The sequence below is a fragment of the Balaenoptera borealis genome (genome assembly GCF_965194805.1).
Source record: "Balaenoptera borealis genome assembly, chromosome: 9".
Lineage (NCBI taxonomy): Eukaryota > Metazoa > Chordata > Mammalia > Artiodactyla > Balaenopteridae > Balaenoptera > Balaenoptera borealis.
Genome location: NC_138873.1, coordinates 10,478,796 through 10,491,069, shown reverse-complemented (window position 1 = coordinate 10,491,069; position 12,274 = coordinate 10,478,796). Strand labels below are relative to the sequence as shown.

General features: G+C 41.5%; 1 protein-coding gene across 7 annotated transcripts in view; it reads left to right on the top strand.

Annotated features, from left to right (window-relative positions):
* ARID1B (AT-rich interaction domain 1B) overlaps positions 1 to 12,274 on the top strand; it is a 406,097-nt gene that overhangs the window by 39,137 nt on the left and 354,686 nt on the right. For all 7 annotated transcript variants that reach the window (XM_082404508.1, XM_082404506.1, XM_082404503.1 and 4 more), the window contains exon 2: positions 10,969 to 11,163. In XM_082404508.1, coding sequence (XP_082260634.1) covers positions 10,969 to 11,163 — 195 coding nt within the window. The remainder of the gene's footprint in view (positions 1 to 10,968; positions 11,164 to 12,274) is intronic.

Sequence of the window (12,274 nt, the reverse complement as noted above, 5' to 3'; positions counted from 1 at the left end):
GTGCCACTCCACAGGGTGAAAGGTTCTGAGGCTTACTGGACTTTGGGAAAATGAATGCTAGGATTGATAAGCAGTGCCTGTCCTATGCACATTAGGGGAGGAGTAGAGGGTATCCATGCCTCATAGTGATTATTCTGGAGTTATACCTCCATATAATAATGATGATGATAAAATCTGTCCCTGTTAAAAGGATGTCGTGTCGAAACTTGACTGTATTATCTCTAATTCTCTAACAACTCTATAGTGATAGTGGTAGTATTCTTGGTATGTAGCTGAGTTAACTGAGATGCAGAGAAGTTAAGAGGTGAATTGTTTTAGCATCACACAGCTTTAAAAGTGGTGGGGTTGACATTTGACTTATTCTCACAAAAGCTTCCTTTGTTGATTTAAATCTGTATTTACATGGGAAATATACCATATTATTTCCATTTCTTAAATAAGAGCCTGCTACTAGGTTGTCAGTAGTGATACATGGATATGAACAGTATTGCGTACTTAGAGATGTAAATTTTAGAAATTGTCAACACCATGATAATAGTTTTACAGTTGTTTTGGATGGTGAGAATAACAAATCTGAGGAAAACAGAAATATATTCAATTACTATTTTGATATTCCTTTTAGATCTAATTTACTCTTGAAACAAAAAAATACGTATACACTTTGATTTGTTCATAAACTTACTATGTTTGCTAAATTACATTTAAAAGTATAGTTTAGGGCTTCCCTGGTGGCACAGTGGTTGGGAGTTGCCTGCCAAAGCAGGGGACACGGGTTCGAGCCCTGGTCTGGGAAGATTCCGCATGCCGTGGAGCAACTAAGCCTGTGCGCCACAACTACTGAGCCTGCGCTCTAGAGCCTGCACTCTAGAGCCCGCGAGCCACAACTACTGAGCCTGCGAGCCACAACTACTGAGCCTGCGAGCCACAACTACTGAGCCCGTGTGCCACAACTACTGAAGCCCATGTGCCTAGAGCCCATGCTCTGCAACAAGAGAAGCCACCGCAATGAGAAGCCCGCGCGCCTCAACGAAGAGTAGCCCCCGCTCGCTGCAACTAGGGAAAGCCTGTGCGCAGCAACGAAGACCCAACAAGCCAAAAAAAAAAAAGTGTAGTTTAGTCAGATAGTAATTTACTCATTGAATTGACTTACAAGTTGCTGAGCTTGGGGGATTAGGCAAATAATAGGTTTTGCCAATTTATAAAAATCAGGTAAAAACCAGGAAACCAAAACAGCCTTATATTCTTTTGTACCTAGACGATAGCTACAAATGGGTTTAATATTTGTCTTCTTCACTTCCTGTTCCTTTTCCTGTGGGACAATCTAGTTGGGGATATTTATCAAGTAGTCACAGATATTCTTACAGACTTTGATGAGTGCTATGAAGGAAAAGCACAGTGGTTTTGGAGAGGATCCTGCCTCAGTCTGGAGCTCAGGGAGGGTTTCTCTGAGGACAGGGCTGTAGCGCTGAGTTCTGTAGGAGAGCAGAGCTCCTTCTTCGTGGAGGGAACAGCATAGTTGAAGGCCCAGTGGTGGGAAAGTATGTGGATTTTCTAGAGGCCCACAGAGGCCGCCAGTATGGTTGGAGGGGGAGATTTCCTGTTGGCCTCGGTGATGTGTCCAGCTGACCAGACCTGGTGAGCGGTCGGCCGTGGTGGAGAGGAGAGAGGGGAGTCAGGAGCATCCCTGGACCCTGTTTTGTGCACCTGGATGGGGGTGTCTGTCACTGAGATCACAAACGGAAGGGGAGGATCCTAGCTATCCAGGCAGGGATGTTGGGTGGCAGTTGGAAATAGAATTCTGAAGCTGAGAGAAACCAGCCAAGGGTGACACCTCTGGGGGGCACAGACATGAGGAGGTAATGGAAGCTGTGGCTTATGTGAACTTGGGAAAAGTGAAGCTTTGTCTGCCGTGATGCATGATTCTTTGCCTCTTGTACCTACTGGCCATCAGAGGCCTACAGTCTGATAGAGCCCTGCTGTTTAACCAGCGATGCGGTGTTGAGGAAGTCATTGCTCTTTCTGTTCAGCAAATGTTAATCATGCCAGGCATTCTACTGAGTGCTAGGTATGCAAAGGTGAATAAGGCAGAGTTTCCACCTTTAATTAACAGTATGCTGGGGAGACAAGAAAATAAATGGATTAAATTACTGAGTGATTGTTTGCTCTGACTTCAATTTGCTAATTTGTTGAGAGGAAAAGAAAAAAGGTTTAGGAACCTCCCACTGTGTGATAAATCCTGTGGTACCTCATTTAATCAGTCCCCCAGCAACACCAGAGGTGAACACAACCGTGCTGTATTAAATGTGAGCCTAATTTTACGTAGCTAATAAGTAGTATAGGCAGGATTCACACCCAGGTTTGTCTGAGTCTAAGCCACCTCCCTTTCCATTGTACCTTTTTGTCTCAAATTCTAAGTGTTTTTTTCTAAACTTTGGACTATCTATTTTATATATTAGGAAAGATGGAGGAATTTGAAGTGGGCAGGAGGTTGTCATCCAAAGGCAGATACGGACCTGGGCGTGCATCATGAGCGTAGTGAGTGAATCGGAAGAGTGCTGTGGATGAGTGGAGTGGAAAGGGTTTTCCTAAGGTGTCTAATGAAGACCTCCTTCCAAGAGCTCTGATGCCTGGATTTATGTCAGGCCTTATGAATGGCACTAGTAGTTAGCCAAGGCTCTGCCCTCTCCCTTGACCTCTTCAGTATTTTTATCAGTGCCGTGGAGGGAGGCATGAATGAAATGGCATGCTGATTTAATTGGTGGTTGACGTCAAGATAGGAAATGCAGTTAATATGTTAGATGTCAGGCCAGAATAATGACCAGAAACAAGCAAAATGAAAATAAGCAGAGAGAAAAATTTCTGCCACTTGAGTCAGCTCACCAACTGTATAATAGGAGATGGGGGAGGTAGGGTTCCGTCACAGCTGATGGGGCGGATCAAGGGCGTGATGGGTCTGTCAAATAATACAGGTCTGAGGCCAGATTTGTACTAATGTAGGATCTGGAGAAGAAGCAGAGTCCTCCGCATGATATGTTTTGTGTTAAGAGGACTAAAGACTGGCATATTTCGCTCAGAAAAGGGAAATAGATATAGCTATCTTCAAATATTCTACGAAAGGATCAAAGTAACAAAACCAATGGGTGTAAATTACAAGTAACAGATTTTTGTTATATAGAAGGAAGAAATTCATAACATTCATGGTTGCAGACACTTTTAGGGGATTCATACGTACATCATGTATGGACCTATGAGGTTCTTTTCAGTTCTCAGATTCTGTGTTTCATTGATAAATCCTTTTATCAGGGTGCCTTAAGAATTGTGTGATCAAATGATAATGTATTAAAGTGCTTTGGAAATCATGGTAGATGTTGGTCATTATATGATTATGCAGGTCAGGAGGGTCTTTGGATGGGTTTCTAGAGGATATTACACGAACCTCTGACACTATATGCTAAATTTGAGATGTATATACATCCGGGATGTATTTTTTTTTAAAAAAGGGTGTCCTTAAGAGTTCAAGAATCACAGCTTCTGATTGCTACTTTTTATGGGTAGTTTATGGAAGTTAGTTTATATACATAGGTAACAACCTATTAATATTTTATTTCTAATTTTAATAATTCTGAAAAGTAAAAATCCAGTGATATTTTAGATTTTTAGAGTAGGGATAACATTTAAAATGTGGTTAGGAAAAAATATTGTGCCTTCTACTCCTGTTTTGTTTAATGATGTATATGTGAAAAACAAACTTCTTTATTTAAAACTGTAAATCAAAACATGTTTATTTCAGATAAAAACTGCTCAAATAAAAGTTGTCTATAATCCCACCTTTACAAAAAAAATTTTTTATCATCCCCTTGCCCTCTTCCTTCAGATCTCATTTTGTGGCTCCACAAATATGTATGTTCCCTGTAACTTGCCTTAAGGAAACCAAACGAAAAACAGAAATATTGACAATGGTCCTCTTTCCAAGTCAGTATGCGAGTATTTCGGTTCCTCCCTGCCCCTCCTCTCATGTTGTGAATGGCATCATGGTTAGAGGGCATCCGTAATTTGATAGTTCTTAGAGCCAAGAACAAAACAGCCTTTCCTGCCTTGTCTGATGTCTTAGAATTCCAGTTCTTGATCCTTCCTGTACCGTTGTAGAATGTGGCAAATATTCCTGACTGACCAGAGGAGAACCTACAGTGTATTGATAACCAAAGTTGAAGTTTCAGTGTTTTAGTTCGAGTCTTAATAAACAGGCACTATTTTGCCATTAATAGAAGTAAAAAAAAAAAGTGGTTTTAGATGCTGGGTTGCATTTTTTTCTACCTGATTCCCACGATCGTACACAGAGGCGTGATACAGCAGAAGGAAATGTGGACCTGAGTAAGGAGACCTGCACTAGTACTGCAGCCCTGGGCCAGTCCCCGCAGCTCCAAGCCTCCATTACGTCATCTTCGGTAATTGGATTCTGTGGTAGTAGTGACAGTGGTAACTGAGAATCTTGGTATTTTCTGGCTTGAAGGGAATATGAATGAAGTGAGGGGAGACTATTTAGTGCCCCGCGCCTGTTTTTGACTTAAACTGATTTTAATGCCATTAGGAGAAGAACTTGACTACTAATGTTGCATTATATATTATCTTTGACTTTACATGCATCTTCTGCATGTGTGTACAGATATTGGTTAGTGAGTTTTACTTTTTATTTTTGAGAACACTTTATGTGATCAGTCCTCATTCCCAGGCAGTTATGAGGCACCATGATCATCCTGAGTCATTTGTGCTATATGCTGAGTGAGACATAAAAACGTACAAAGCATGGACATTGCCATTTTAGTCTCCTTGGGAGTTAAGAAGTAACACATAAAAATGAAAAAAACGGTACATGAGTTAAATATCAATATAAAGCAACCCAGAAGTCGGTTACAGCCTGCATAGGAGAGATTCTGGCAGGCCCCACAGATAGTGTTACTGGGGTGTGGTGAAGGGGAAAGCTCTCTGGTCCTTGATCCGGGGCTTGAGTGAGCTTGGGTGTAGACAGGCAAAGAGAAGAGCAAGAGCGTCCTCCTGCTTGTGGGTGCTGGAAGTGCGAGTGTAGGTGCGGGGATGGAGGCGGCCAAACGTGGGACAGCTGTGTCCCATCCACCCCCGTCCCCCAGCAAGCCATGGTAGTGTTTGCAGGATGCCTGGGAAAAAAACAGGCATTTCATAGTTATATTTAGACATCATCGCAGAAAAGTCAACATAGATTGCTTCGCGATATGACAGCCACTACTTACAGGTCACTCTGGCTGGCCCTGATCGTTATCAGCTGAGTTTTCACACAGCTGTAATTCATGCACATCACTCTTAAACATTTGACATTGTTTTATACGTACTTTTCCATGTCCCTGTCCATTCCACTATGCTGATATATTATGGCTCATTCTCATATTCTATAATCCTTGAATAGTTGGGTTGTTTCAGTTTTCTTCTTTGAACAACTAGTCGCTCTGAGATCCTTTTAGTTCTCACTAATTCAATTTTCATTATAATTGTGAGGCAGGTATTCTTTCTCGCATTTAGTGAGTGAGAAAACTAAGAAATAAGCACCAATATTCAGAGTCACACAGTGGTAGTAAGTGTTGGGATAAGGGTGTGGACCCTCTCTGAGTCCAAAGTCCATGCTTTCCCCACAGGACAGACCATGCTTTCTCCCTTCAGTATTAGAAATCATGTAGCTGCAGACAAATTTGGATAAATAGCACCCCTGCCCCATTCAAGAGGGTATTATAGTTGGAACAAGATATAATTTTTGAAGCTTTTGTTTAAAGCTTCTTGCCATAATGGGCTTCCCTGGTGGCGCAGTGGTTAAGAATCTGCCTGCCAATGCAGGGGACACGGGTTCAATCCCTAGTCTGGGAAGATCCCACATTCCGCGGAGCAGCTAAGCCCGTGAGCCACAACTACTGAGCCTGTTCTCTAGAGCCTGTGAGCCACAACTACTGAGCCCATGTGCTACAACTACTGAGCCCGCGTGCCACAACTGCTGAAGCCCATGTGCCTAGAGCCCGTGCTCCACAACAAGAGAAGCCACCGCAATGAGAAGCCTGCGCACCGCAACGAAGAGTAGCCCCTGCTCGCCACAACTAGAGAAAGCCCACGTGCAGCAATGAAGACCCAACAGAGCCCAAAAATAAATAAATAAAATAAAAATTAAAAGAAAAAAAAAAGCTTCTTGTCATATTATCCTTCAGAAAGAGTTTACCACTGCTTTATACATACTAGTTCAAATACTCATTTATTCACATTGGGTTTTATTATTTTTGTCATTTATTATTTTTGTCATTTCATACGTAATGGAATATTACTTCAAAAGTTTTCTTTAGTTGCTGGTAAGACAGAACATTTTCCCAAATAATGATTCAAAAGGGGGAGAGTTTTTCTTTCCTTGAGCTCTTGTTTAATCCAGATACATAGATATGATTATAGATCAAGAAGATGTGATAGTTCTTCTTTCTGTGGGTTTTTCAATGCCTTTCTTCAATTTGTGGTTTAAGGAATTTGGCTGAAAAAATTGCGAAATATTATATTCAAAGAAACTACTAATAAGATATCCCCTTAACTTGATATTTAGGAGTGAATACAGTTACGTAGATATCTTTATTATAAATACTTGTGTACGCATACTCTGAAAGAGTGATAATGAGGGAATATCTAAATATAAAAAGCATCAAGTATATCTAAAGGATGCTAAAAATATATAGGGACTTGTTCTTTAACTTGGATAATCTTTAAAGGGTAGGTGGATTTCCAGGCCAGCCTCTGAAAACCTATTTAACCTATAATACAGCCTAACTGTGCTACCTAATATGTCTAGAATCTATATTCAAATATATATTTAAAAAATATACTTCATACTCCTTCTTATTTAGTCGTCCCAGGGATGGGAAACCTTCTGAGACTTTAGAGGATGTAGGCAGCAGTGGCAGCTTGCCAGAAGGAGATCCAGGAAAGGGGGTTGTGTGTGTGTGTGTGTGTGTGTGTGTGTGTGTGTGTGTGTGTGTGTGAGAGAGGGAGAGAGGGAGGGGAGGGGGAGGGAGAGAGAGAGTTATAACTCATACATACATAACTACATATCTAAAAACTTATTTGAATAAGGAAGAGTTACAAGAAAGTCTTATCAAGTAATAAAATTCATTAGAAGCTGAGTAACTAAACATAGACTAGTTATGTTAACACCTCTTTGAAAATGGGCTGGACACCATTGTGACTCTAAAAGCACTTGTCTTATTTTATGGAATTGAAGTCCAAATTGCAGCAGTTGTGGAATGGTAACTAGAAAGGAAAAATGTGCTTGGAATAACATATTTAGAGAAATATTTGAGGACAATTCTTAATGTGGTTGTCTCTGATATAACACAAATTATATGTGAGAATTGAAAATGGTGATACTGTAGAATCAATAGAAGGGTAGATGATAAAAATACAAAGTTGTTTTGGGTTAGATGTGACTATGAGAAGTGAATTGTTTTTTGGAAAAGTCTTAGATTTGATCTGGGTTTTGTTTTCTTTAAGGAGAGAGTAGTAAAAAGCAGGGGTTGAGATCCTGCAGTGGTACATATTTAGTGTTAAAAATAGCCATAGTACACAGTGGGATGAATTTGGATTGTGGTTGAATATTTAATAATAGGCCATAAGTAGAGAAGGTTAAAATTAAATGATTTGCACTGTGTAAGTATCTTGTTTTCATATCTGAATTTCACTGAAAGGCATTTGATGCATTTTGAGAGGTAGAGATAATCTGTATTTCATGCTTTTGATTTTCAGAAATCTCAGGGTTAAGCTAACATTTTGACATGGGTGCAAATTAACTGAATTTTAAGTAGGGCTGTGAGAGTTTATGGCAGTGATGAGAAAGATATTACAAAACAGTTTCAGTCACTGATAAGATGAATTTGCTGCACTGTTATCTGTAGCATTAAAATATAGACATTCCAATCATTTTCCCATTTTAAATTTCTGCTTTAATTAAACCAGTTTGGGTCGTGCACTATTTAAAGTCAAGTAAGCAGACCTTTCCTATGCCCTGGCTAATTCAGATTGAATGTGAAGATAGGGCTGCCTCGGGCCCCATATTGGAAATTTAGCCTGAAATCTGATTTACTCTCTGTGGGCCATTCATTCACTCTGCGGATTCTAGCATCACCAGCTCAGCCTTGATTTTCACACTTTCATAGAAAGTTTTATTTTATCTTTTGAAAGAAAGTGTGGAAAATCATTACATTTTGCTTTTCTTAGGCATAAATTCTAATTTAAATCATTCTGAGAAAACTTAATTCTTAGTTTTCAATTTTAGTTTCATTACGTGAGGTCACCATGTATGTTTGTATGTTGAATTGTGAAGTCAGCACACAGTTTGTGTAACATCAGTATATTGTTTGAGCAATTTCTGTCATAGTAAGTAAACGTTTTTCTTGACTGGTGAAAGTAGCACAGTTAAAATTCCATGAAATTGTGAATTTTGAGCAGAACTGTTTGGCCTACACATATCTTCATTCAGGTGAGATCAGTTCCTGGCAAATTCCTATGAACCCCTCAGGACTAAGCTCAGGTATTTCTGTAGGTAGGCTTTGTTAAAACTCAGACCCACTGGCATGCTCTCTCCTCGCGGTCCCTTCAGGATGTCTGCTGGGTTGCTCTGGCGTCTTTGTTCAGCCTGTTCACCTCTCCAGGACAGCCGCCGACACTTGTGCACTGTTTGCTTCCAGTGCCCTGCGTAGTGCACACGGTAGATGCTTAGTAAATGTGTGATGAGTGGATTACTCAAGTCACTGAAATGAGCACCAGGGTACCCCTAAGAAGGAGGGAGGGCAGAGACTGCGGGCAGCCTTGGGGGATGTGTAGGAGGAGGGAGGACTGGGGGTTCTTGTAGCTTTCCCACCTTGGGTTTGGGGTCTACACTCCTGGCTCCCCCTCACCTCCTATTCATGCTCAGCTCCCGGTCTTCCAGGAGCTGCCCTCACCTCTGCAACAAGACTGCCCTCGCCCAGCTCAGCAGTCACCTCCCAGTCATGAGGCGTAGCCAGAGCTTTAGCCCTCACCTGTTGGACTCCTGGGCTGCAGTTGGCATGTTGCTACACCTGCTCCCTTCTCCTCCATAGCACCATGCTCTCTACAACCTCTAACTACATTTTCTGACCATTCTTTTGGCCTTGTTGTGGCCTCCTTTTCCTGCCTTCCTTCTACCCGTTGTTCTCTTTTCATATATTCTTCCTGGGTAGAGTCCTTGAGTTTTATGTGCTTCATACTGATTAATTCACCCAGTATTTATTGAGGATTTTCTGTGTGCCAGGTGCCTGTTTGACTTGTGTCCTGGAGATATAATGTGAGTGAGTAAAACAGAAATCGCTGCCCTCCAGGAGCATATATTTTCTGTATGCTGACTTCCCTATTTATGATTCTAGGTCAGACCTTACTCCCCAAGCTGGAAACTCACGGTGGCTCTTCCTTCTGGATATTTTCACCTGGATTTCCTTATAGGAACCTCGATTTTAATATGCAGAATAGTGAAGGCTCCCGCCCCCTGGGGAGGGTTGATCTGCTTCTACTGCTGCATGCTGTCTCACCTGGCGTCTTATCATCTGTTAAGCCACCCTTGACACCTGTCTTCCATCACTCACAAGTCGTGCTATGTTTCCATTCTCTTACTTGAATCTGGGCTTGCTTTTTGCCCAGCACTGCTACCAGCCCAGGACCTCAGCTCACCTGCCTCTGTGGCAGCCCACCCTGGCTCCAGGCAGCTGCCAAGAGAGTGGTCCTTCTGGAAGGCGGATCTGACTCTAGCTCTCTGTTAAACGCACCCGGTGGTTTATCCCCAAGGTACAATCTGAAGCCTTTAAAATGGCATGTAAGGCTCACCCATCTACTGGCTTCTGCCTGCTCCAGCTGCTGCTTTGCTTCGTTTGGATCTAAACTGTGTATGTTTCCTCACACGTGCCAGGCAGCTCAGCTCCCTTGAGCCTGTGCTTTATGCTGTTTCTTCTGCTCTGTGGTACTCTGTGCCCTGGCCCTCCCCACCTTGAATGTGGCTTCTTCCATTTACCCTGCTAATCTTCAAGCCTTCCTCAGAGTCCCCGTGTACTCAGTGTGAACATAGAGTCTGGCACACAGTAGGCATCAGTATATGGTTTTGGAAGGAAGGAAGGAGGTATCTGTAGGCCTTTGTAGCACCGCGGTGAGGGACTTCCGCCACCACCGCTTTGCTCCTTTGAAGCACCCAGGGCATGAAAGCGCAGACTGAGGCTCCAGTTCGGCTCTCCTGAATGGCCTTGGCCCTGAGGCCCATGGGCTGACTCACCAAGCCAAAAATAAAACTCAAAGTCTAGTTTTGAACTGGTTATGTTTGGTAAGACGCTTACTTGCATAGAGAAGGTGCCTTGTGACTCAGTCTGGGTGCTTGTTCATGTGCACTAGTGATCTTTGAAAATTTTTACCCTAGACATTCTGTGTTATCTAAAATCTATCCTTTCACTTTCTAATGAGCACTCAGATGCATTAATGTTTGATCAGGACTTGCAGACTCAGGTCTAAAATAAAGTAATTGTTCTAAGAATACTTTGAAGTCAGAAAGGGTTCCTAACCACTCGCTGTGCTTTGCCTTTGTTACTAGTAAGCTGAAAGGAGCTGGGTGAGGTTAACTCTCATGCCCGTTTCCTAGATGCATAGTAGAATTTTAGATGGATGCAAAATCTTTCCTTATATTGTTTGCTCCAGATCCCTCTTAATTATTAAAGCCTTGCTAAAAGTAAAAAAAATTAAATGTCTTACATCCACCTAGGTTTTTTTCTTAATGTTTTTCTGGGTTTTATTTGTCAGGTCATCGTTTTTAATATTTTCAAAAGAAAGGATAGTTGCGTTTTTAATGTATATGTTAGCATAGCAAACTTTCTGCCTTTGTAATAATGACTTAATAAGCCTACTTCTTCGTGTATTTCTTCACAGGGCAGCCCGATGGATCCCATGGTGATGAAGAGACCTCAGCTCTATGGGATGGGCAGTAACCCTCATTCTCAGCCACAGCAGAGCAGCCCTTACCCGGCAGGTTCCTACGGCCCCCCAGGCCCACAGCGGTATCCAATTGGCATTCAAGGTCGGACCCCAGGGGCCATGGGAGGAATGCAGTACCCACAGCAGCAGGTTTGTGCTAGTTTTTACTCCACTTCCCCACACAATTGGTCCTAGTTTTGTCTTTGTCTTTTACTGTCTACCGAAGATTAGTTTTGAGAGTATTGGGGGGCATTTCACTGATTTTTCTCTACTCTTTAAAAAATTTTCATAGTTTCTTGAAATAATCACAGGTACAATTTTTCCCCCCTCTCTTTTAAAGAAAGAAAAGTGACATTCTTAGAGCAAAGTGGACAGAATTCCTGTTTGGTAGAAAGCCTGTGTTACCAGCTATATTTGAAAGATTGACTGTGTCATCATTTTGCAGCAAATTATATAGATCTAAGCCCCAAAGTGAACTTGGTGTTCTAATATTTCTGATGTCAGACAGTGTCAGATTTTGAGCTGTGAATAAACTTCTTAGGGTGAAGTTTTAAGTCATTTAAAGGTCTTTCTCATAAAGATGGCATCAGCTTAAAATTTTTTTAGTCTCCCCAAAAGTTATTTTGCTTTTATTTCTTGACGTATTTCTTATAAGAGAATTTGATGTGTATCAGTTTTCTTAGGTTTGATGGGTTTTGTGTTTTTACATAAACAAAAAAGAGTTTTTCTACTTTAAAAAAAATATATTCTTCTCCTTTTTCTCTAGAATCAAGTAGTTGGAGTTACCTTAAATGACCATCTACCTTCTGGCAGTAGTAAGCCTGTACAGTCTCTTGGATACTGGAGAGTATATCCTTGTAATGTTGCCATGAGGAGATTCAGACTTGTTTTAGGGTATTTAGTTTCTAGGAGCACCAGAAAGGCTGATTTATAAATTCCCACACCATGCCTCTAACCTGGTGGTGCGTCGGGCTGATACCCTGGTTGTTTTCCTGCCCCCAGATAGGTTATTCCACAGTGTTGCCGAGCAACCCGTTCCAGAGTTTCACAGTACTTCCTCTCAGGAAATTCTTCCCGATGTTTGACCAAAAATCACTGTGGAAAAAAGATTGGATAGAACTTTTGTTCTCTCTAAAGTGAATGTGGAGAATGATATATCATACTTTATATGCTCCATAGCTGTGTCCTAAAAGTTCACAGATAAATGGCACTTGAGCCCTGTCTTTTTAGAGACTGAAAATGGTCTTTTCTCTTTATCTTA